At 32.0% G+C, this 21,813-nt stretch overlaps 3 protein-coding genes across 7 annotated transcripts in view; 2 read left to right on the top strand and 1 right to left on the bottom strand.

Moving 5' to 3' along the window:
- The first annotated feature begins 162 nt into the window (after positions 1 to 162).
- Positions 163 to 14,900, top strand: LOC132739921 (interferon-induced protein 44-like). The gene is made up of 6 exons (XM_060727752.1): positions 163 to 360; positions 5,489 to 5,586; positions 6,862 to 7,095; positions 8,920 to 9,060; positions 11,814 to 11,988; positions 13,317 to 14,900. The coding sequence occupies exons 1-6, from the start codon at positions 312 to 314 to the stop codon at positions 13,604 to 13,606; spliced, it is 987 nt and encodes a 328-aa protein (XP_060583735.1). The 5' UTR covers positions 163 to 311; the 3' UTR covers positions 13,607 to 14,900.
- A 1,314-nt stretch (positions 14,901 to 16,214) lies between these two features.
- On the top strand, positions 16,215 to 18,927 carry LOC132739920 (heavy metal-binding protein HIP-like). The gene is made up of 3 exons (XM_060727751.1): positions 16,215 to 17,002; positions 17,417 to 17,533; positions 17,948 to 18,927. Exons 1-3 carry the CDS (start codon positions 16,696 to 16,698, stop codon positions 18,337 to 18,339), a joined length of 816 nt encoding a protein of 271 aa, XP_060583734.1. The 5' UTR covers positions 16,215 to 16,695; the 3' UTR covers positions 18,340 to 18,927.
- Positions 18,928 to 20,510: 1,583 nt separating this feature from the next.
- The window catches only part of LOC132739931 (solute carrier family 23 member 1-like), a 31,489-nt gene continuing 30,186 nt past the window's right edge, over positions 20,511 to 21,813 (bottom strand). For 4 of the 5 annotated variants that reach the window (XM_060727770.1, XM_060727771.1, XM_060727769.1 and 1 more), the window contains exon 14: positions 20,512 to 21,613. In XM_060727770.1, coding sequence (XP_060583753.1) covers positions 21,321 to 21,613 — 293 coding nt within the window. In that variant the 3' untranslated portion in view covers positions 20,512 to 21,320. Of the gene's footprint in view, positions 21,614 to 21,813 lie in introns of all 5 variants that reach the window. The other variant, XM_060727772.1, reaches the window with a different exon arrangement.

Genomic DNA, 21,813 nt, shown 5'->3' with positions numbered 1-21,813 from the left:
TCTGTCTCTGTCTCTCTCACACATTTCTACACCAACGGAAATATATTTCAATAAAAAGCATATTAAAACAGTAAACAAGTAAAGTTATATGTAGCCTTGAGCTTTTGAGCGCCCTAGCAACTGTGTAAGCTTTATTCAGTTGTCTGTTTGTGTTCTTTTTAATTGCCAGATGGTTTTTAAAAGCAATGTTCAATATTGACATTTGCAAATCGGCGCCACGCGTAAGATTTTATTTTTTATAAAACTGCATCAGATAAGTTTTTAAAAGTGTCCGTGTTTTAGAGAGGCACTTGTGTAAAATATTACGTAACATGGGAAAAGTGTTTTCGAGTGAAAGTGAAAGTGAACATGACAGTCACAGTAAGTTTTTTATAGTATAGAAGAGTTTTTCTACATCTGCTAACGTTAATATGATAAATGTTCACTCAGTTTATAAATTTTATGACATTTAATCATATGTAAATCTTTATGAACAATAATACGTAAATACATTAAAAATGTTACTATAGGGTTGTCCTAAAAGTGTGATATCAACGGTCCCCACCAAAAATGCTGATTGTAATGTTATTTTTTTTTAAATAAAGATTTCAAAAACAATGTTTTCAGAAATACTAATAATATTAGATATTTGATTCAATTTCTTTTAATTGAAGAGATAAAGTACAGAATACAATTGCTTATTGCAGGTGCTAAGCGTTACAATGCTTTTCCAGTTTTGGTCATTTCAACAATTTGAATAATAATTCTGGAAAAGCGGGGCGAGCAAAAATCTTAAATTTTGCACAAATGTTATTGGTTTTAAATTTCCTCATTTGGAAGATTACTTTCGAAAAAAAACATTTCAAGGCCCTTTTATCTTTATATGGCATTGAAATAAAAATTGTACCTCGTGCACTCATAGAACCGCATTCACAAACCGAATTTTAAAATATATAATAAGTATTAAATCTTAATTAATATTACCTCAATCATTCCTTATTCGTGTATGATTACATGTAACTATTGACTAAACTCAATGTTTATATAAAAATACACGTATAACCAAATCCAAAACATCATTAACAGGTATATATTGTCGCCTCTTTGTCTGTCCGTACACATTTGATCGGCAGGGAACATAATTCTTAAACTCGAAGAGATATTAACAAAGTATTCTGTAGGTAGATAGATCTCATTGAGTAAAAGTGCAGTGCTTAAGAACCGTAATTCTGCATCGCCAATCTTGGAGTTATTGCCCTTTTTACATTTTACACATTAAAATTAGTCCTGGCTATAACTCTGAAACTACAAACCTTAGGGATATCAAAAAAAACTACTTGTCTGTGTCTAAAACCTATTCGGGGAGCTCACCCGGTTCGACTGACTTGTGTTATCTCGGTTTCTAAAAACCTAATTACTAGCGATTGCAATCCTCAGCCCTTTCCAGGATTTAGATCACAATAATATTATTACACAGAGCTGATAGAGTATTTTGGTCTAACAAACGCTTACTTTCCGTTATTTCAAAAGGGTGACTACCAAGATTTGCAGCGGTGTCTCAACGCCGCATTTCATCGCAGACCAGGCATAGATTTTAAAAAATTGTGTGATGCTGTTCTCTAAATGCAATGATGACTCTCGAACCCAAAATGACCAGTATGGACTTCTTTTGGGCTATTATCGCATAACGAAGAGCATCACTTCTAATTACGTGAATAGTAGAAAAGGTCTAAAAAGCATAAAAGTAAAATTATTGACTTTGAGGTTTTTTTTGTTAATTTATAATGTGTTCAGATGTTTATATGTTCATATTTAACTTTCTGTAAGCATATAATTTCTTGTGAAAGAAAATGACACCTTTATTTATATATTTATCTCTAAAATGGAGCTTATCTGCTACTGAAAGGCCTAAGTAAAGTTGGGCATATTGTCAAATTATATAAAGAAAATCAAATAAGACATTTAATATTTATTTCTTAAACAATGATACTTTTACAAATTTGTCTACGAAACCATAGCGGGCTTTGAAATTTCCGATACTAACTCTCATTTTCAGGAAGCATCTACAAAAGCATTTGAATTCAATTCAAATCTGATCAAATATAAAAAACAGTAAGCATGCACAAATAACAATTATGTTGTGCTGAGGGATCTTTAATGATTCAAACTAAAACATATTTTAGGAAAACATATCTAAAATATTCATCAAATGAAAGCAAAGTTATCCCCTGACAAAGATACTTAAATCGCGTAACAAGAGGGCCATGATTGCCCCAATATTTGTCACCTAGATATGAATACTCTCCATGAGAAGGAACAGGTAATCTTCTATATTATAATGGAAATCAGACAAAAAATTCTTAATCTTAAATGATATCAAAAAGCAAATATTTTTATCTTAAATAAAACATGTGCGTATGAAAACATTACTGGTTGCTATTGTAAAGGTTAAGTACGAAATCACTGGTTGCTATACAAAATATATGGTATCTTTTGGAAGTCAGTGCCTGCAGCGAAATTCAATTGTAAATTTCACATTTGGAAAGTTAGTGTTTACTAAGGAAGTCACTGTTTGCTACAAACATGTACAGCTTGCTACAAAAAACAATCACTGCTATGAAGTCACTGGTTGGTATGGAAACTAAGCTTAAGCTCTTGTTGATAAGGACGAGTATCTTTTTATTTTTTAACTAACTTTGAAACAGCGTACACGTTTCGGGTTTCAAGTACTTAACAATAAAAGAAAATGATCCATATTCATACAAAACCGACACTGACAGGCAGATCGAAGGGTCACAAGAAGCCTTCTATTATCCAACGTCAGATCTAAATGTAAACATAAGAAAACCTTAACTTTAGTCAGATGAACAGTCCTAATAGTACCGTGGTACAAGCATTGGTTTTTGGAGAGGAAGCAACCAGACGGGGAAGGGGGAATAATGATAAAAACTAAGAGGGATGGTACTTATCAATGACGATAAAAACAAGAAAAGACAGAAAGAGTGCCACCACAATAGCATAAAGCTCTAAGGAGAATATGGAAAAATAAAATCCCACATGTAGGCGTCACGCTTTTCCGGAATCGACACCAGATGGGCGTACGGATATGGAATTTTGAATTTTGAAAAGATGGCCCAGACATTTGACGAGAGCCGATCAACAGCCGTACGATTCTTACATAATGTCACGCCGCCATCGCACCCGATCCACACACGATTCCTACAATGGCATTCTAACTACACACAAAGACACCTCAAAGATGATAAAGTTTACCTTACCTCCCACATGACCTTTAAAGGCCACGCAATTGGTACATGACGTCGTATTGTGATACCAATACACGTTCGAACGTGGTCAGGAAGGTGTCACGTATTATATAACGCGCTCTTGTTGATTCCAACAGCATTGTCCCCTACTCTGATTTATGGGACAGGACAGTCGTCAACAGGTAAAGACTTCTCTTTAGTGAGACTGAATACGTTGTTCGGACTCTCCAGGCCTTCTTTCAGTTATGACCTATTGTAACAGGCTTCGTTGTTTGGACCATCAGAGCCGACATCAATCCGAAGAAACTTATAGGTGACATCATCGATTACGGCCATTCTGACAATGAAGAAGAAGCCATTGTAGTTTCTGTACATAGAGCCAGTATTCGAAGGACATGTAACCGCCACATGCTTGCCACCACAGCAATGTGGAAAGTGCTTTCTCTTTTCAAACTTCTCATCAATGGTAGACCACTCTTTGATTCTTTGCAGGACTTCATCGTAGAGGCCTCTCGGAGGTCTGGTTTAGTTATAGAAAGAATTCTCATTTTTTATCATTTACCCCTATCGTCGAGTGCCATAGTCGCTATACATTTTTCTTCTTTTCTCAGACAGATTTTCTTGTATTTCTTACTTATAACCAGTATAACAAACAACTCTATAAGCCCAACATGAATTCAAAATCAACAATTGGGGAAAAAGTGATACTTGATAAAATAAAATAAAATAAGTTTCACGAATTTTTGACGAAAAGCAATGCTTGTCATGGCAGATGTAAGCATTGCATGCATTTGTACGAAAAATAGGAAAGATGGAAAAACAAAACACTTTTAACACTATTAAATATTGTATTAATTTTAGGTAGTTTTTATTTTTTTTTTAAAGCGCGTGATCATATTGATTGAATTTGCCCAAATTATGCATGACAAAATGAAATCGGTAGCATATATTAGAATTTAGATTTAAAAAAGGTCAACAAGTTCTCCTGTAATTTCAAAAAAAAAATCGAAATTCATAGATGAACATGAAGATTCAATCGAAATTTACACCACAAAGGATGGTTGCAAATCATTTCACATATGTAACAACACTACCTGATAACGAATCCATATTTACTGCTGAAGCAAATGCCATTGATCTAGTATTGTCATTTAACAGAATAATGTATATATTTTTTTTTTCTTCAAAGTCACTCTCCGTGTTATTTTGAAATAAAAATCAAACGTCCGATTATATTATGATTAAGAAACTTGTTTTCCGTTTTCATGATATTTTAAAAACTAAGTCAGTCAATTGTGTTTGATTCTATGCCACATAGGAATACGAGGAAATAAAGAAGTAGATAACTTGGCCGAAGAATAAATAAATTCTGAACCAGTAGATTCGTCGTTAACAAACATTGTTTATAAACCCTTACTAAGTAAACTTATTGCGTGGAAATCAAAGTTGTAATTTACAACCTTCGTGATATCAACCCTTGTCTTAATATATCGCCATCTCTCTTTATATCTTCTTGGCCATTATAATCTCTTTTTTTCTGAATGTAGACGTAGACATAGAACATTATTACATTTTAACAGGAGACAAACTTCCATTTTCTATAGCTGGCGATAAATATTTTACTGTGAAACATTTCCTACTTGAATGCCATGATCTTGCGTATGGTCGTGATATATTTCATCGAGTCAATTCACTTTGAAAACTTTTGTTCAGTTTCATCCAAACCCTGATCAATTACTAAAAGGAAGTAAAGATTTAACTTACTAGTAACATATTTAAGACCTTCTTATTATAGTGTAAGGCGTGTATCTTAAGAGGAAGATAGGAACCCTGAATCTAGAATCTAGAGAACTACCAGCGTGACCCAAGCGTCTACAAAGGCGTTGTTATACGGCCACACTACCTTAAAAAGAAAATCACGTTAATTTCTCACGAAAATTTTAAAAACATAAAATCAAAAAAAACATTTTTGAAATTGCCAACCCAAGCATCGCAAAATTACTTAAAAACGACACATTTTTGCGACAAATTTAAAGAATTTTCAAAAACTTTAATGAGAATACTAGTATTTTGACATGTATCAATATATTTTAGAAAGACAAACGTTTTAAAACCAAGGGGAAAAAGGGGCTTTTAAAAGTTTTAAATTATATAACAAAATGCTTTTGAAAAATACGTTGTATACTTTAATTTCTTTATACCCGTGCTGGCGTGGTTAAGTTATATGTGATTTCTATTTCTAGGTCCAGTTCAATCGTATGAACCACCTGCGCCTCCGCCTGCGCCTCCTTGTCCTTTTACAAGTACCCCATGGAGAACAACACCTGCATGGAGTGAAGACGTAAGATTTTGATTTTGTTTTCTCCGAAAAATCTAAATTAAAATCATAGAAATTATGCAGGGACACTCTTTTTATCGCTTTTTATTGTTTATATTATTTTGCATATGTTATATTTCATTGCTTTAGTTTTCGGTATGTAAAATGTATACATAACGAGAGATAGTGAAAATAATTGAGATTCTTGATTGTAAAACATACACATTCACTTACATTTTGTTTGTGGTACGTTCCCTCCAGATCGTATTGAAGACTCCCATCAATGTTGAAAAGACATAATGGCTGTTACAAGACAATGCAAGGTGATGATGTACCGCACCACCTCATTAATGTTAATCACAGTAACAAATTCCTCTTTAAGGATCTTTTAATTTCAGGAACATATCCTAATCATAGATGCTGACTTCCGTAGAATATGCATTTTTCCCCAGTATTCCTACTTACACTCTTGAAATAACGCCAAACACAGTTCTCCTTATAAAACGTAGCGGTGTCGTGCAAACTAAGTGGCGTAATATAATTCAGTCTTGGTCGTTTGTAGCGTTATTCTGGACAAAGAATTTTCTTCAAAAATATGCCATAGCATTACTATCATGTTATAGCATTTTTGGATTGTTCATACTTCGGCGAAATATAACAAGTTTCGGTGAATTTTGCGTGTGTCATTCATTTTTTGGAGTTACTTGGATTCCTTTACCAATTTCAAACAGGCTCACTGCAGGTCAAATTCTTTCGTACCATTCAAAGTATCGAACGCAATTTTCCTGAAAACATTTAAATTCACGCGTCAACACGAATGCGCCGTCAATAAAACGACATATTGATTACGTATTTCATTACATATGTTTATACATGTGTACGTGTGTATCAAATTTCGTTTGAATATGTCTATCCGTTTAAGAGATATTAACCAATACTCAGGTATTTTTGACTGATCCTCGTATATACACAGACGCTTGGGGTCAGATCCTGTCCCCCAACGTGATACGCCCCTGTAAACACTCTACAAAACTATTTTGATATTTAAACACGAATGGGACATCTATTACAACGATAAAAATGGTTTTCAAACAATTTTTACATATATGAAAAAAATACCGTATACCATCAAGTCTCAATAAAGTACTAATTATCGTTGTGTTTATGTATTGAAAATGCCAGAAGGTTTACTTAAATGATTTAGAAAAGTTCACATATTTTACTGCAATACGATGAAATGTATTGTCAATTGAAATTTTATGAAATAAAGGATGTCAATTTATTGTATATCTTTATCAGAGTGAATCGTCACTTCGTAAACAAATAGAAAAAATACATCCGAAATGGAACAGAGAAAACGTGGAAGAAACAAACCCTGAAAAAAAACAAAAACGGAAAAAACCTACTATCGTACTAGTTGGACCAGTCGGAGCAGGAAAGTCTTCATTTGTTAATGCAATACTATCTGTTTCTAAGGGACATAAGGTTGATCGTGCTTTAACTGAAAGGGGAAGCAAAAGTTGTACAACCACTGTAAGTTAGCTTTTCATTTTAATCAATATAATTATACAGACTTTTCATTGTCACACCTATATTTTTAGTACACTGTCCTTGAATTTGATATTTTTTATTTCAGGTCATTTAAGGGGCAGATAAATTCTACATACACAAATGTCATAATAAGGTTCAATCACAAAAAGAAGTAAATCTGTATCTGTGTTCAACAGCATGAATCAAATGACTAATTTACTATGCTGGTACAGTATCGTATACATACAATTATAAGAAAATGATTAATATTCCTGTACTGCCGTAGGTGTTGCTGTATTATAGTATTATCGTAATTTTTTAATTAGCGAAATAAAATCAAAACAGCAGAATTTGAAATTCATGTTTATAATTTTTTGAAATACTTTTCTTGTAGAAATTTATTACAATCAAATAAATTATTTTTGAGTATGTCCAATTCGAATAAGTGAATATGTAAGTTTGAATATAGAAATCAACTCCAGTTTCAATTTAAAAATGTAATTATTTTATTTGAAAAAATGTACAACGTTTCGACTCAAAAGTCTTCATCAGGTATACTTTGTTTAAAGGAAATGACGTCAACGTCATATGACGTCAAGGACAATGACGTCAAAATTTAATACATAATTTGGCGTATAAATGTAATATGTAGGATCTTTATAATAAGTGAATATATAATCTATATTTCGGAAGGTGCATTTCCTATTTCTTGTCACATTAATTTGGTCTATTTTTATTAAAAAAAACTAAGAATTTAAGTTAAGAATCTTAGTTTTTTTATTTTGTTGTGCTACAACAAACTAGTTAATAGTTTAATTAGGAAATAGATATCAATTCTGAGTGCATTGTTGTAGAAAAATGCACGGTTTGGGTTCAAATGCGTAGTAAGATAATCACGAAGGCCGATAGGCCTGAGTGATTAATTACAAAGCATTTGAACGAAAAACGTGCATTATTATACAATAATGCACGAAGAATTAATATCTATTTCCATTCTAACACGTCAAGAAAAAATATAATTATTATTATAAAGTTGGACTTTATGTTTGGTGGTTAAATTTGTTTTAACCTCAGAGTTTCCAATAGAAACGTTCTTTAAAGGCTGTTCCAGTGGGTTGAAACAAAACTGTCGTTAAATCTACCGTGTGTAGAAACATTTTCAGAATAACGAATTTTTAAAACGTTGATAAAACTTTGTTTGTTTATTTTATTTCACCCTATAACTTTTCAAGCGAAATACAAATTATTAAAAGTGAAATAAATGTAAAAATTAACTCGTTTGCGACATTAAAATAGCGTACTTGATTTGATTGTTTTGCACGTGCTGTTTGGCGCTACATTGTGACGTCACGTAAACAACACTTTAAACGTCTGTACAGCGTTAACAACTGAATTAAAAAAATATTGGTGTTCGGATTCATTTTCTTAGTTAGACCATTTTCTATTATTCTAGATAGTTTTCACAACAAAATTCGACAAAAAATTGTTTTTATTTATCAGATTTTTAAACGAAATGGCGCCCTCAATGTGAAAATATACAGGGAGATAATAAGAACGGCGAGTGCATTATTGTAGAATAATGCACGCTTCCGGCCTTCTTTGTCTATATAGGAAAATTTCCGATAGTGTTAGAATGTGTTATAGAGAATAAAAAAACATTGTCGTTTCTTCCTGGTGAATACAATTACAGGTGACAATAATAATTAATAAAGGTTCTTAGGTTAGATAAAAGTGGACACAAAGAGCCAATTGATACAACTGGCATTGGTAACGTGTACATGTCTGTCTGAAAGACATACTATGTTTTATTTGTATTGCTCATTTCAGTATGACAAATACACAGATAAATCCTTACTAGATAGATTTCGTCTGAGGGATTGCATGGGGTTAGAACAAAGTGAAGAAGAAGGATTTAATGTCGCGGACATGGTTGCTCTTCTTGAAGGGCATGTTAAGGATGGTTATACGGTAATTGATGAATTAAAGTATGATTAATATAGAGGATATTTGTTTGTTCGTTTGTAAGATGAATAATTTTTATTTCATCGAGTGGGCCACTCGTGAGAATACTGTTTTAAAAGTTCCCTTCTATAAATGTGATTTGATTTATTGGGTCAAAAGTTTAAAAAGAAATAATGGACTTTATGCGTTGGGAAAAAAAAACAATTTTATATGGATAAGTACAACAATCAAGAACGGCATAAATTGTTTTTAGCTCACCTGACCACGAAGTGGTCAAGGTGAGGTATAGTGATGGGGCTATGTCCGGCGTCCGTCGTCGTGCGTCGTGCGTTGTGCGTCGTGCGTCGTCAACAATTGGGTTGTTAACAGTCTAGCAGTCATAGTTTTGATTGGATCATCATCAAACTTTGTCAGAATGTTTGTCTCAATGAAATACAGATCGAGTTTGAAGATGGGTTATCTCGGGTCAAAAACTAGGTCACAGGAGCTAAAAATAGAAAAAGCTTGTTAACACTCTAGAGGCTGCAGTTTTCATCCAAATATTCTGGAAATTCGTCAGGAAGGTTGTTTTGATGATATCTAGGTCAAGTTCGAAGATGGGTCATCTCCGGTCAAAAACTAGGTCACAGGAGCTTAAAATAGAAAAAGCCTGTTAACACTCTTAACAATTGGGTTGTTAACAGTCTAGCAGTCACAGTTTTGATTGGATCATCATCAAACTTTGTCAGAATGTTTGTCTCAATGAAATACAGATCGAGTTCGAAGATGGGTTATCTCGGGTCAAAAACTAGGTCACAGGAGCTAAAAATAGAAAAAGCTTGTTAACACTCTAGAGGCTGCAGTTTTCATCCAAATATTCTGGAAATTTGTCAGGAAGGTTGTTTTAATGATATCTAGGTCAAGTTCAAAGATGGGCCATCTCCGGTCAAAAGCTAGGTCACAGGAGCTAAAAATAGAAAAAGCTTGTTAACACTCTAGTGGCTGCAGTTCTCATCCAAATATTCTGGAAATTTATCAGGAAGGTTGTTTTGATGATATCTAGGTCAAGTTCGAAGATTGGTCATCTCCGGTCAAAAACTAGGTCACAGGAGCTAAAAATAGAAAAAGCTTGTTAACACTCTAGTGGCTGCAGTTTTCATCCAAATATTCTGGAAATTTGTCAGAAAGGTTGTTTTGATGATTTCTAGGTCAACTTTAAAGATGGGTCATCTCAGGTCAAAAACTAGGTCACAGGAGCTAAAAATAGAAAAAGCTTGTTAACACTCTAGAGGATGCAGTTTTCATCTAAATATTCTGGAAATTTGTCAGGAAGGTTGTTTTGATGATATCTAGGTCAAGTTTTAAGATGGGTCATGTCCGGTCAAAAACTAGGTCACAGGAGCTAAACATAGAAAAAGCTTGTTAACACTCTAGTGGCTGTAGTTTTCATCTAAATGTTCTTGAAATTTGTCAAGAATTTTGTTTTGATGATATCTAAGTCAAGTTTGAAGATGGGTCATGTCCGGTCAAAAACTAGGTCACATGAGCTAAAAATAGAAAAAGCTTGTTAACACTCTAGGGGCTGCAATTTTCATCTAAATATTTTGGAAATTTGTCAGGAAGGTTGTTTTGATGATTTCTAGGTCAAGTTCGAAGATGGGATATGTCCGGTCAAAAACTAGGTCACAGGAGCTAAAAATAGAAAAAGCTTGTTAACACTCTAGTTGCTGCAGTTTTGATTCAAATATTCTGGAAATTTGTCAGGAAGGTTGTTTTGATGATTTCTAGGTCAACTTTAAAGATGGGTCATCTCCAGTCAAAAACTAGGTCATAGGAGCTAAAAATAGAAAAAGCTTGTTAACACTCTAATGGTTGCAGTTTTCATCCAAACATTCTGGAAATTTTTCAGGAAGGTTGTTTTGATGATTTCTAGGTCAAGTTCAAAGATGGGTTATCTCAGGTCAAAAACTAGGTCACAGGAGCTAAAAAAAAGCTTGTTAACACTCTAGAGGCTGCAGTTTTCATCTAAATATTTTGGAAATTTGTCAAGAAGGTTGTTTTGATGATATCTAAGTCAAGTTTGAAGATTGGTCATCTTCGGTCAAAACCTAGGTCACAGGGGCTAAAAATAGAAAAAGCTTGTTAACACTCTAGGGGCTGCAGTATTGATTCAAATATTCTGGAAATTTGTCAGGAAGGTTGTTTTGATGATTTCTAGGTCAAGTTCGAAGATGGGTCATCTCATGTCAAAAACTAGGTCACAGGAGCTAAAAATAGAAAAAGTTTGTTTACACTATAGTGGCTGCAGTTTTGATTCAAATATTCTGGACATTTGTCAGGAAGGTTGTTTTGATGATTTCTGGGTCAAGTGCTAAGATTGGTCATGTCCGGTTAAAAACTAGGTCACAGGAGCTAAAAATAGAAAAATCTTTTTAACACTCTTGTGGCTGCAGTTTTGATCCAAATTTCTTGGAAATTGGTCAGGAAGGTTGTTTTGATGATTTCTAGGTCAAGTTTTAATATGGGTCGTGTCCGGTCAAAAATTAGGTCACATTGCCCAAATATGAAAAAATCTTTATAACACACAAGAGGTCACATGTTTGACTCAGTTGTCATCAAACTTGGCCATGATGCTTGTTTAAGTCATTGCTTGGATGCGGTTGTGTCAGGTGAGCGATCCAGGGCCATCATGGCCCTCTTGTTTATTATTCATATCATGATTTTATTATTGATTGTAATTTGCAATATTGCTAATGTCCTTTATTATCTTCAAATTTCAGTTTAACCCAAGAAGTCCAATTTCACCAGAACACAACAAATGGCGTGCTAATCCAGAGTTCGAACATCAAACCCATTGTGTCGTTTTTGTAGTTGATGCAAATGTCATGCACATAGGTATTCCTCCAGCCTATGTCAGGAAAATAAGAGAAATACAAGATGCCGTGAAGCGATTACGTAAGTAAAGAGAGCATTTATCTTCCAAAAAGACGTATCATCCATCGTGGTACGATGGTTATTACTGATACTGTCTTATAATTTCTTATATGAGACATAACCTAAATAAGATCAGTCACAATTCGTTAATGTGGAAGTCGGATTTTATCGTTATCTTATTGCATAGTCATTTAAATAAGAACATCAGAACAACTATTTCTTTCTTCGTACAAAATTCTAACATGACTCGTAATTTTGTCACTATGCACAAAGAAAAAGAATAACCGGTTCTAAACTGTAAATGAAAACTGTTTACTGACTACATGTATATTGATATTTTCCTACAATGTGTTTTATTTTTTGGTCAAAGGTCGTCTAAAATCAGTTGACTTCCTGTAAAATTTACGGGGAAGACATGAATATAACTATGATCTTGTAAAATTACAAACTGAAATCTGAGAAATCTGGGAATCTCAATAGCCATTCGAAAATAAGTCAATATACAGCATCTTTCTGAAATTGTTCACCTATCTAGTTTTGAATTAATCTAAATAGGTTATAGAATTAATTTACATTACAATTTTCTTCTGAAGATTTTTAGTTCTCTCACTTTCTTGTTAAGTTTTTCAGATATTTAAGTTCCCTTCAACCATGTTTCTTCCTATAAAATATTTAACATTGCTTTTAAAATATCATTTTTGGAATATAAATTTGTCCAAAATAATGAGACCAACAATAACGTTGACAATCCAGTTAACTATTCATTAAAATATCAAACACCAAATTAACAAATTTATCCGGCACTCTCAGATATTTATGTCAAATGTATGATTGGTGTTTTTAGTTGATATAAAGATTATAATTTTAATATATTTTTGCATATTAATAAAAAAATAATTTAACCGCCAAAGATTAAATGATATGTCAATTGTATTTTTTTTTTTTTTTTTTTTTTTTTTGATAACTTTACGTTACTGGCGCGTTTTTTTTTTTCGAATTTTAAGGGTCTTTCGGTATTTCCGTCGGTGTTGCAAATCTGTGGATTGTATATCGACAAAACGATCTCATTTATAAACTTCCTATTAAAATTTTGATTTGATTAAACTTTAATCGCTAATGCAATTCTCTAAATACAAAAATAAAATTAAGAATTTTACAGTCATGTTACCTAGTAAATTCTGTTTCAACCTATACCGACATTCAAAAGTCTACAAACCGGTGTGAAATAGCCAATAAATACATTTGAGGGGTTTTTTTATTTATGAAATGAAAAGCATGTAAAATATTAAGATATTAGCATATGCATTAATTTAAGTGGTTTCAACTTACATTTGTCATGTACGATATAGGTGTGCCACGTGTTTTGATCTTGACAAAAGCTGACGTTCTTTGCAAAGAGGTTCATAATGACATTGCAAACATGTTCCGAAGCGTTAAGGTTAGAGAAGCTGTTAAAACGGCAAGCGAAGTATTTAACATTCCTGAAGCCTCCATTCATCCAGTTACGAATTATGAAGATGAAGATTCTATTGAAATCAGTTGGAAAAGGAACATACCACTTCTCCTCGCCTTGAGGCAAATAACACAGTATGCAAATGACATGATTGAGGCAGTCAATGAACATAGCGATAGTGACTAAACATTAGTCGTGGCGGGAATAACTTTTTATATCTTTTCGAAACTCTTCATTTTAAGACTTATTATTGGTTGTTGTTACTAAAAATATTAATTTCTTTACTACGGTATTAAATTACTTGTTTAATGTTTATGTTGAAATCATTCATGCATCTTTATAATAAATGGTCATTTTTTACTGTCAATGGTCATTTAATAAGTGTTGCACTTTATTTTGTTTAGGTAAACTATTTTGTTTACGTAAACTACATTATTTACATAGTAAATCATACAGTCTTGCTTTAAATCAGTTAATCATTATCTACTTTTGTAATTCTTCTCTATGTTTGTTTACTTCATGCATGAAATTTTCATGCATTTTGGTATGAAAAAGGTATAAACGATGTAAATTGAACGAAAATCCTAATTTTAGCCTCTGCTTTACAGACACTTGAAAGGTAAAATGTATCTTTTGTTAGAACTTTTTAGTTGAAGAAAATGCAATCAACTTGATTTTTTGCTGGGGTTTTTAAATTTAAAAATCATTCTCAGTTTACTTCAAAATTGATTTGCTTAACAATTAGGTAGAATAATATATTCTTTTTGTTTTTCGAGATTACAAATTAGACTATTTTTAAATAAAACAACACAGTATTGTACCTTATACTTTTGTCAAAAGGACAAATTGTAGAATTTTGGTGTTTACAATGTTTTAGTATTCTATTATCAATAGTGTATAGACATCTTTATTATGGCCTAAAGATATTATCTAAGATTAACTAAATTACCAATATACATCAGCTGGTCAAGCAAAGGAATAAACAAATGTCGCTGGTGACAATCACTTGCTAGACTGTACAATTCATTAAATACATATAGTATATCAATTAAGACCAAACTGTCAGCTCTTGATCACTTTATTTTATGTAAATGTATAAACAGTCCTATGGACATGCCAGTACCTTAATCAAACAATTAAGGAATAAACATTATAATATTATAATACTGTGTTTTGATATGAGTATGTGATATTTCAAATGTACATGTATATATATTACTGATGACTAATCTGATTACAAATGACTCTTTGGAGAAGTATCTTACATTTAAATGTTAAATGCATACATTGAAATTATTGATATCATAGACATTTTGTCAGGAAATTATTATTTAATATTTTATCCTAACTGATGTATCAGACATTCTAACTGTCTTGAACTTCTTCACAAAAATCTAACTGATATTTTTCACTTATATTGATTCTATGTTTTGTATGCATATTATGTAGTCAGCTAATAAACTCACAGATTTAGAAGAAACATTGCTGTTATGATATTTTAGTGAGGAGGAAACCTATATATTTTAGAACCCCGTGAGTCATTATTTAGACCCCAAAATCCTACACAAATCACTCTAAAACTTTCTTCTTCTTCTTTGTGCTTCCTGTTGGTAAAGAATTTGTCTGAAGAATCTGGGTACAAACGCAAGGTAAACCTGACAAATCGTTAAATGATAAAATCTGATCTATAAATATTTTATTTTATTTTTTCTCGTTGTGTGCGTATGTGTGCAATTACGACTTTAAACAATGAATTTGTTTATAATGGAAGGTCCGTAATACAATTAGTAATTTAGTATAAGACATAACTCCAAACCAAGAAAAATATACATAACATAAAAGTTATTGGCGAGTGTGAGATACATGATCCGATATTACATATATAATAGCAGATAATAAAAAAGTTCTTGAATAGAATATCATTTTTCATCGTACAAATATTAATTCTAAATCACTTTAAACTTGATCAACTTTTCTTTTCAAGCGACATTTACGTAAGAATATCAAAATGACACATTTCTATTGTTTTTATCAATATTTGAAATAATGATGGTAAATGAGTTCACTGTAGACATATTCACTTTAAAATTAAACATTTCGTAGGCAAGACAGCATGGACTGTAGGTCTTTTTTAAGTATGTATTATATGTATCAATTTGTGAATTTTACATCAGTCACACGGTGGATAAACTAAGCCTTTTACAACTACTTAAGTATACACGACAGACTTTACCAAAAATATGAAAATACCTGTTTTTTGTCTGCATTTTTAATCTTAATTTTGTGAACAGATACTGGTAAACATTTGACGATTTTCGTGTTCTTTTTTACGTAAAATTGATAACCTACAATAATCTTACCACAACTCGTAGTGTGTTCATAATGGTGAAAATGTATATTGCTGGCAAAACAAATTATGAAACAAGATACATATCTAATTAAAAAGTAAGTTGAATTTTTAATTGAATGTTTAATGAATTGTCATCATAGATATCGTTACAATTATATTCCTGACCTACAAAGTCAGCTATTCGTTAATTAAAAACTGAATTTGAAGATGTGTAGATCAATGATAACTCAATGTTTTAATAAATAACCGACATAAAGTCTATGTTAGCTTATTAAATCTGCTTTTGATTGAATATGTATTCACATTTCTGAAACGAAAACAAGTGTTGGGGTCTAAATAGGTTTGTTTCACTATTTGAGCTCTCAAAGGGGGGGCGGTGATAAGCCGTCAAAACACGTCTATATGAGGGTAAAGGTCAACAGAAAATGATGAAACATCTTTGAATTGCCAAAAAATAGAGTTTTTTCTTGTTAAACATGACTTTACATAAGAAAAAGTTGTTTTCTGTTTTAACAATAAACACATAAATCAGAACAAAATATTAACTAATGATACGTTGTAGGAATCTATCATGGTTATTGTGTTGGTTTTGTTTCCTTTTCTTTCTTCATGTATTTCTTATTTTGTTATTTAGATATCCATTCCGCAAAAGTCCCTGTACTTTGAAGTTTAAATTATATTATCATGTATAGTCAAACACGTATCAAATGCGATAATTAGATCGTTGCTAAACTGAAATTAACGAAGAGTCAGGAAATACTGGTTTCCGTCCGGAGAGTGGTCTTCCTGGTTTCTTTTAAGTCACTACATTTTCACGCACACTTTTCAGATTCTGCCTTGAAACCTGCGTTATAATATTTTGCGCTACTGGTAAAGTTATTTAGTAGTATATTTTTTTTATTTTATATTAACTTATTACTCAACGATGAAGACGACCGATCTCACTAATAGAATATACAGTTATATACCGGATGATTACCATTTAAAACAATCACACGAAAAAGTGAGAGGGCATACGTCCGATAAAAAGGAACTCTATGAAACCCTAGACAAACGGAATGCGCGAACGGATGAATACGACACATTAAAGCCATTACAACCTGGAAAAATTGACCCAAGTTCCAAAGTTGGGAAAGTATCATTGAAGGAATGTATGTTTGTTATAGTGGTCATCATCTTATTGTCTATGTCAGTCACATGTCTGGTTCTCGTTTTCAGTTTGTCGAACAAGGGTATGTATTATAACGTTCCTATATATAGGCTTTAGTACTTCGTTTAATTCATACAGAATTTTGATACACTGAGTAACTTAATCTTAGTGAATGAATTTTGCGCAAACATATTTCGATTTGTTTTTTCTATTACAGTTGAAACAGATGTTAATTCGGCAAATCTGTAAACGAAAACTAAACTTATCAGTCCCATGGGTGTTTGTCCATTTTACAGATTACAATGCTGTCTTAAGGATGTAACATTTTGTTCGAATATTTTCAAAAGTAATAATGTTGTACCAGATACACACTGGTTGATAAAAGCTTAATAAAAACACTAGGAGTGTTGGATTTTCTGTTATCACTTTATTTGTTTTGTCTACATAGTTACTGATCATGGGAAATACTCACTGTGTTATTGTATCTGTATTTCAGTGTCAAGTCAATTAGATCACATAAATACGATGGAAGGACACTTTAAAGGAGAGATAACAAAGCTGTATACAGAAGTTAACGATACACAAGGAAAATACCTAAAAAATCAAAACATTGGTAAATATTAATTATGATATATATTTAAGTTGTCATATTATCATATCGTTATCAAGAAAATATTTGCCTAGGTTATACAAATAAGACGCTGGAACATACATGTATATACCGGTTCTTAAAATGTTATCAAAGTCTCAGCTGTCAATGTCAATGACGTTTTATCTAGATTATCAACACGGTTTAAATTACAAAATAAGAAGGGTATGCTTTGAGTATATATGGTTTTTCTGAATGCAAGTTTTTCGTAAAATGTTATGTCAAATATCGGTAACACAAATGGTATACATTCGTTTTTGAATTTTTTGGATAGTATGCGTCTATGTAAAATTGGCGTTGTACTATTTACCAATAGCTGAGATATCTAAAAGTTCAGCTCTGCTAAAGACTTTTAAGATTATCATATCATTATTTCAGATCGTCATGTTGCGTTCACTGCCAAAGGTGCGTCCGGTAAAAATCCAACGATTTTCAAAGAAACTATTCAGAACTATGGCAACGCTTACAGTGAAACAAGTGGCAAATTCACGTGTCCATCTGCTGGCATTTACTTTTTTCTATCCTCATTGAGCGTTGAAGATGATTTGTTAGTCCTTTCAGACTTAAAATGCTTTCTGTATGTAAACAATAAAGAGGCGATAGGAACCCCTGTCAACGTTTATTTTGACAATACTTACGCTGCGACCATATTTGGAACATTTTACTTAGCGACAGACGACAAAGTTTTTGTAGGATGTCGTAATGGCGACGGTTTTCGACGCCCAAATTTTAGTACATTTACAGGATTCTTAGTAGCACTTGTTGAATAATTTGCAGAATTAAAATTTCAATAAGCATTGCAAAAAGTTTATGAAAATTTGATACGCTGATTATACGCACATTTTGCAATAACTTGAAGATAATTGAAAGCATGCCAGCGGTAAATTCTAATACAACAGATGAATACAAAGTGAATACATGAACACGGCAGTCAGTATAATAGTATTTAAAATATATAAAAATATGCAATATTCTAGCATTAGGTAAAACTATCACTGTTATCTAGTTTATACGTTAGTTTGTACCGTTTGTTGCTTCAATTAACTCTCAATTAGGAAATCATTGTTACTACCTAAATGACTTGTTAGCAAAGAAAACAACAACCTGTGCTTAAGCTTCAGAGAATTGATATTGTTTTGTCGCATCACAATAAGCAAGACATGGTGACAAACTTTTTTAAGATCAACATCATTCGGCGGATATATATGATATCTACAAGAGCCATTTCAACCTCATGAATTCTCGATTTCATCTTCATGAATTCATAATTTTAACTTCGTGAATTTTCGTTTTCAACATATTGAATTCACGATTTCATGAATTTTCGATTTCAACTTCAAGAAATCACGAATTCAACATTGGGATTCACGATTTCAACTTCACGAATTCACGATTTTAACGTAATGAATTGTCTTAGTTGAAATCGTGAATTCACGAAGTTGAAATCGTGAATTCACGAAGTTGAAATCGTGAATTCATGAAGTTGAAATCATGAATTCATGAAGTTGAAATCGTGAATTCATGAATTTGAAATCGTGAATTCATGAAGTTAAAATTGTGAATTCGTGAAGTTGAAATAATGAACTCACGAATTTGAATTCGTAAAGTTTAAATCGTAAAATTTATAAATTTGAAATCGTGAATTCATGATGTTGAAATGGTAAAAATTCACAAAGATGTAATCGGAATGTTTATTTTAATTTTTATTTGAAGTAATCATGTTCTTAAATTATCTATTCTTGACAAAAAAAATTCAAATACGTCTATATTGTTATATAAAGTTACCACTCTTGTAATTTCTCTTAATACGAGGAAAGGAGCGTGCTTGATTAAAGATTAGTAAGATGACGGAAGCAATAATTATTTGATCTTATTTGTCCTGTGTACATGTATCATATGTAATGACGTTCATGTATAAGACGGAAGTGACGGAAATGAGTGATACATGTCATATGTGATATCAGCATTTTAAATACAAATACCAAATATATTGTACCACTGTGTTTAGCGTTGTCTTATAGTTTCTGCAAGTAAATAGTCACTCCTGAAAATTTATTTCATAATCTTATAATACAACTCGTTTGTAACGTCGCTTGTTTTTGGATAATCGTGACGTTGATATAGTTTTATACACGGCTGCTGTCGATTTATAAAGAAATATCGCTTTACTTAAAATAATGATGTTTGCTATATCATAAACTCGTTATAAATATTTCTGACAGGCTATATGGCCGTATATAAACGGCTGTTTGCAATATAACACTCGAGCGGCTCGTGTTATATTTACAATTAACCGTTTATATAGGGCCATATAACCTGTCAAAATCTTTATAACTAATAATATAACCTTAAGAATTGCCTAAATACATTGATCATTGTTAGAAATGATAATAAGTAAGTAAGTAAGTAAGTAATATATAATTAAAATCACGAATATGTTAAACTTGAAATGCCCTTATTAAAGGAAACGACAATCGAATCAAAGTGCTTGAACTTTTTTATATTGGAAAGGGGAGTAATTACGACAACTTTGTCTGAATAACATTCATCAGTTGTTTCCCTTGATATTGGTATTGTTTCAAAATAGGATATAAAAGGTTGATTTATTGATATTGTGTTAATTACATATTGTTGTGAGGTACAGTATCCGGACAATATCCGGGACATACAGGATGATACGGTTATATGTACGGCCAGAACGATTTATTCGCCAACATTTTGATTTTATAGGTAAATTAGAAAGACAAGATAAATATTCTGCGAGATATAAATTGTCATACGTACGTGAAAAGTGATTCAAGGTAAGCAGGGCCCTTTAAAATTTAGAGACGCCAAACCGGTCACAGTTGCGAAAATTTTGAGTAACATATATGTAAATAAAAAGATAAAGGGTAATAATTTGTTTGGCTCTGAAAATACAAGACAAACGTATACATCTTTTTCACTTTTTTATATTCGTTACATTGCTTACATATAAAATTATATATAACAAGAGATGTGCGAATGGCAGTCTGTTCGACTATTCTCAGTGTTTGAAATATGACAAGGGGCATAACTCTGTAAAAAGGTAACTCAGAGTTAAGGAGCATGTAATATAATCATAGAGAATAAGTGAGTGGAGTTTCAACCCATTCCCTTCAGCAGTTATGGAAATGCCCATTTGCAAGCAAAACTTTACCAGAATATGACCTAAACACCGATGCCGACGCTGGGGGAAGTGTATAAGCTCTCTTTATTGTCTCTAAAAAGGTTAAACATCTTTCAATAAACTAATCCCTGTAACTATTCGCTATTTTCTCCCGATATGTTTGCATTTAAACATATAATCAGTTTTCATTTAAAACACACATTTTTTTTTTTTTTTTTTTTTTTTGCATTTAAACATGAAATACATTTTTCTCACCTTGTGACATTCATCAAACAATTGTAACTACTAAATACTGTGTATTTTGGATATACATTTTCTACATCTTTTCTTTGCTACATATATATTTTTTCTTCAAAACCTTAATACAAAATCAGTAACCAAAAAAATAAGAAACAGACATGTACTTGACTATACAATATTTAAGAGTGTAATTTACTGGCCTAATGATTGTAATTTGACAATGAAAGTATCTAAAAATATCTAGAAATGACCGAGATGATTTTTATGAAGAAATGATGACCATGAAATATGAAATAAAATATCATTTTAATTGATTGAGCACCTTTTTGTTTCTAATTCAACATCAACATTTATTTTTTGTATCTATAAACGTGTGTTATCGGATTTCTCGTTATCAACTGAATATTGTTCTTGTTGCACATTAGATTGTTTGTTGCTTTCGGCGTTCTGACCATTCATTTCAACCTCATCAGTATGGTTTTCCCTCTTCAGTGAAAATCTCGGACAAAAGGGCAAATAACGGAAAAATCTGACTCTATCCAAATATTTTTGAATGAAAGGGAGGTCATAAATACGCATAGAGTTATCTACTCCTGTTTCGTCTACAACATGTACATGTCTACGCCATTTGTTGATTCCCCGTTCTTCTGCAGTTCCTGAAAATAAAACAAACAAAAAATGAAACTATAACATATAATATTGTATAGAAAATCTAAAACATAAAATCTACATACTAAGTCAATGTTATATAAGTATCATCAGAACTCTACAGTTGCATTAATTAAAGGTAAACTTCTATATTTTGTATTCAAAATATAAAACAAAATGTAATAAATTACATTACTACATATATTTG

Source organism: Ruditapes philippinarum, unplaced genomic scaffold, assembly GCF_026571515.1.
Source record: "Ruditapes philippinarum isolate M1 unplaced genomic scaffold, ASM2657151v2 ctg1040_1_1_1_1, whole genome shotgun sequence".
In the NCBI taxonomy this organism is placed as follows: domain Eukaryota; kingdom Metazoa; phylum Mollusca; class Bivalvia; order Venerida; family Veneridae; genus Ruditapes; species Ruditapes philippinarum.
The sequence above is the reverse complement of the archived record's forward strand: the minus strand, read 5'-3'. Positions and strand labels throughout refer to the sequence as shown.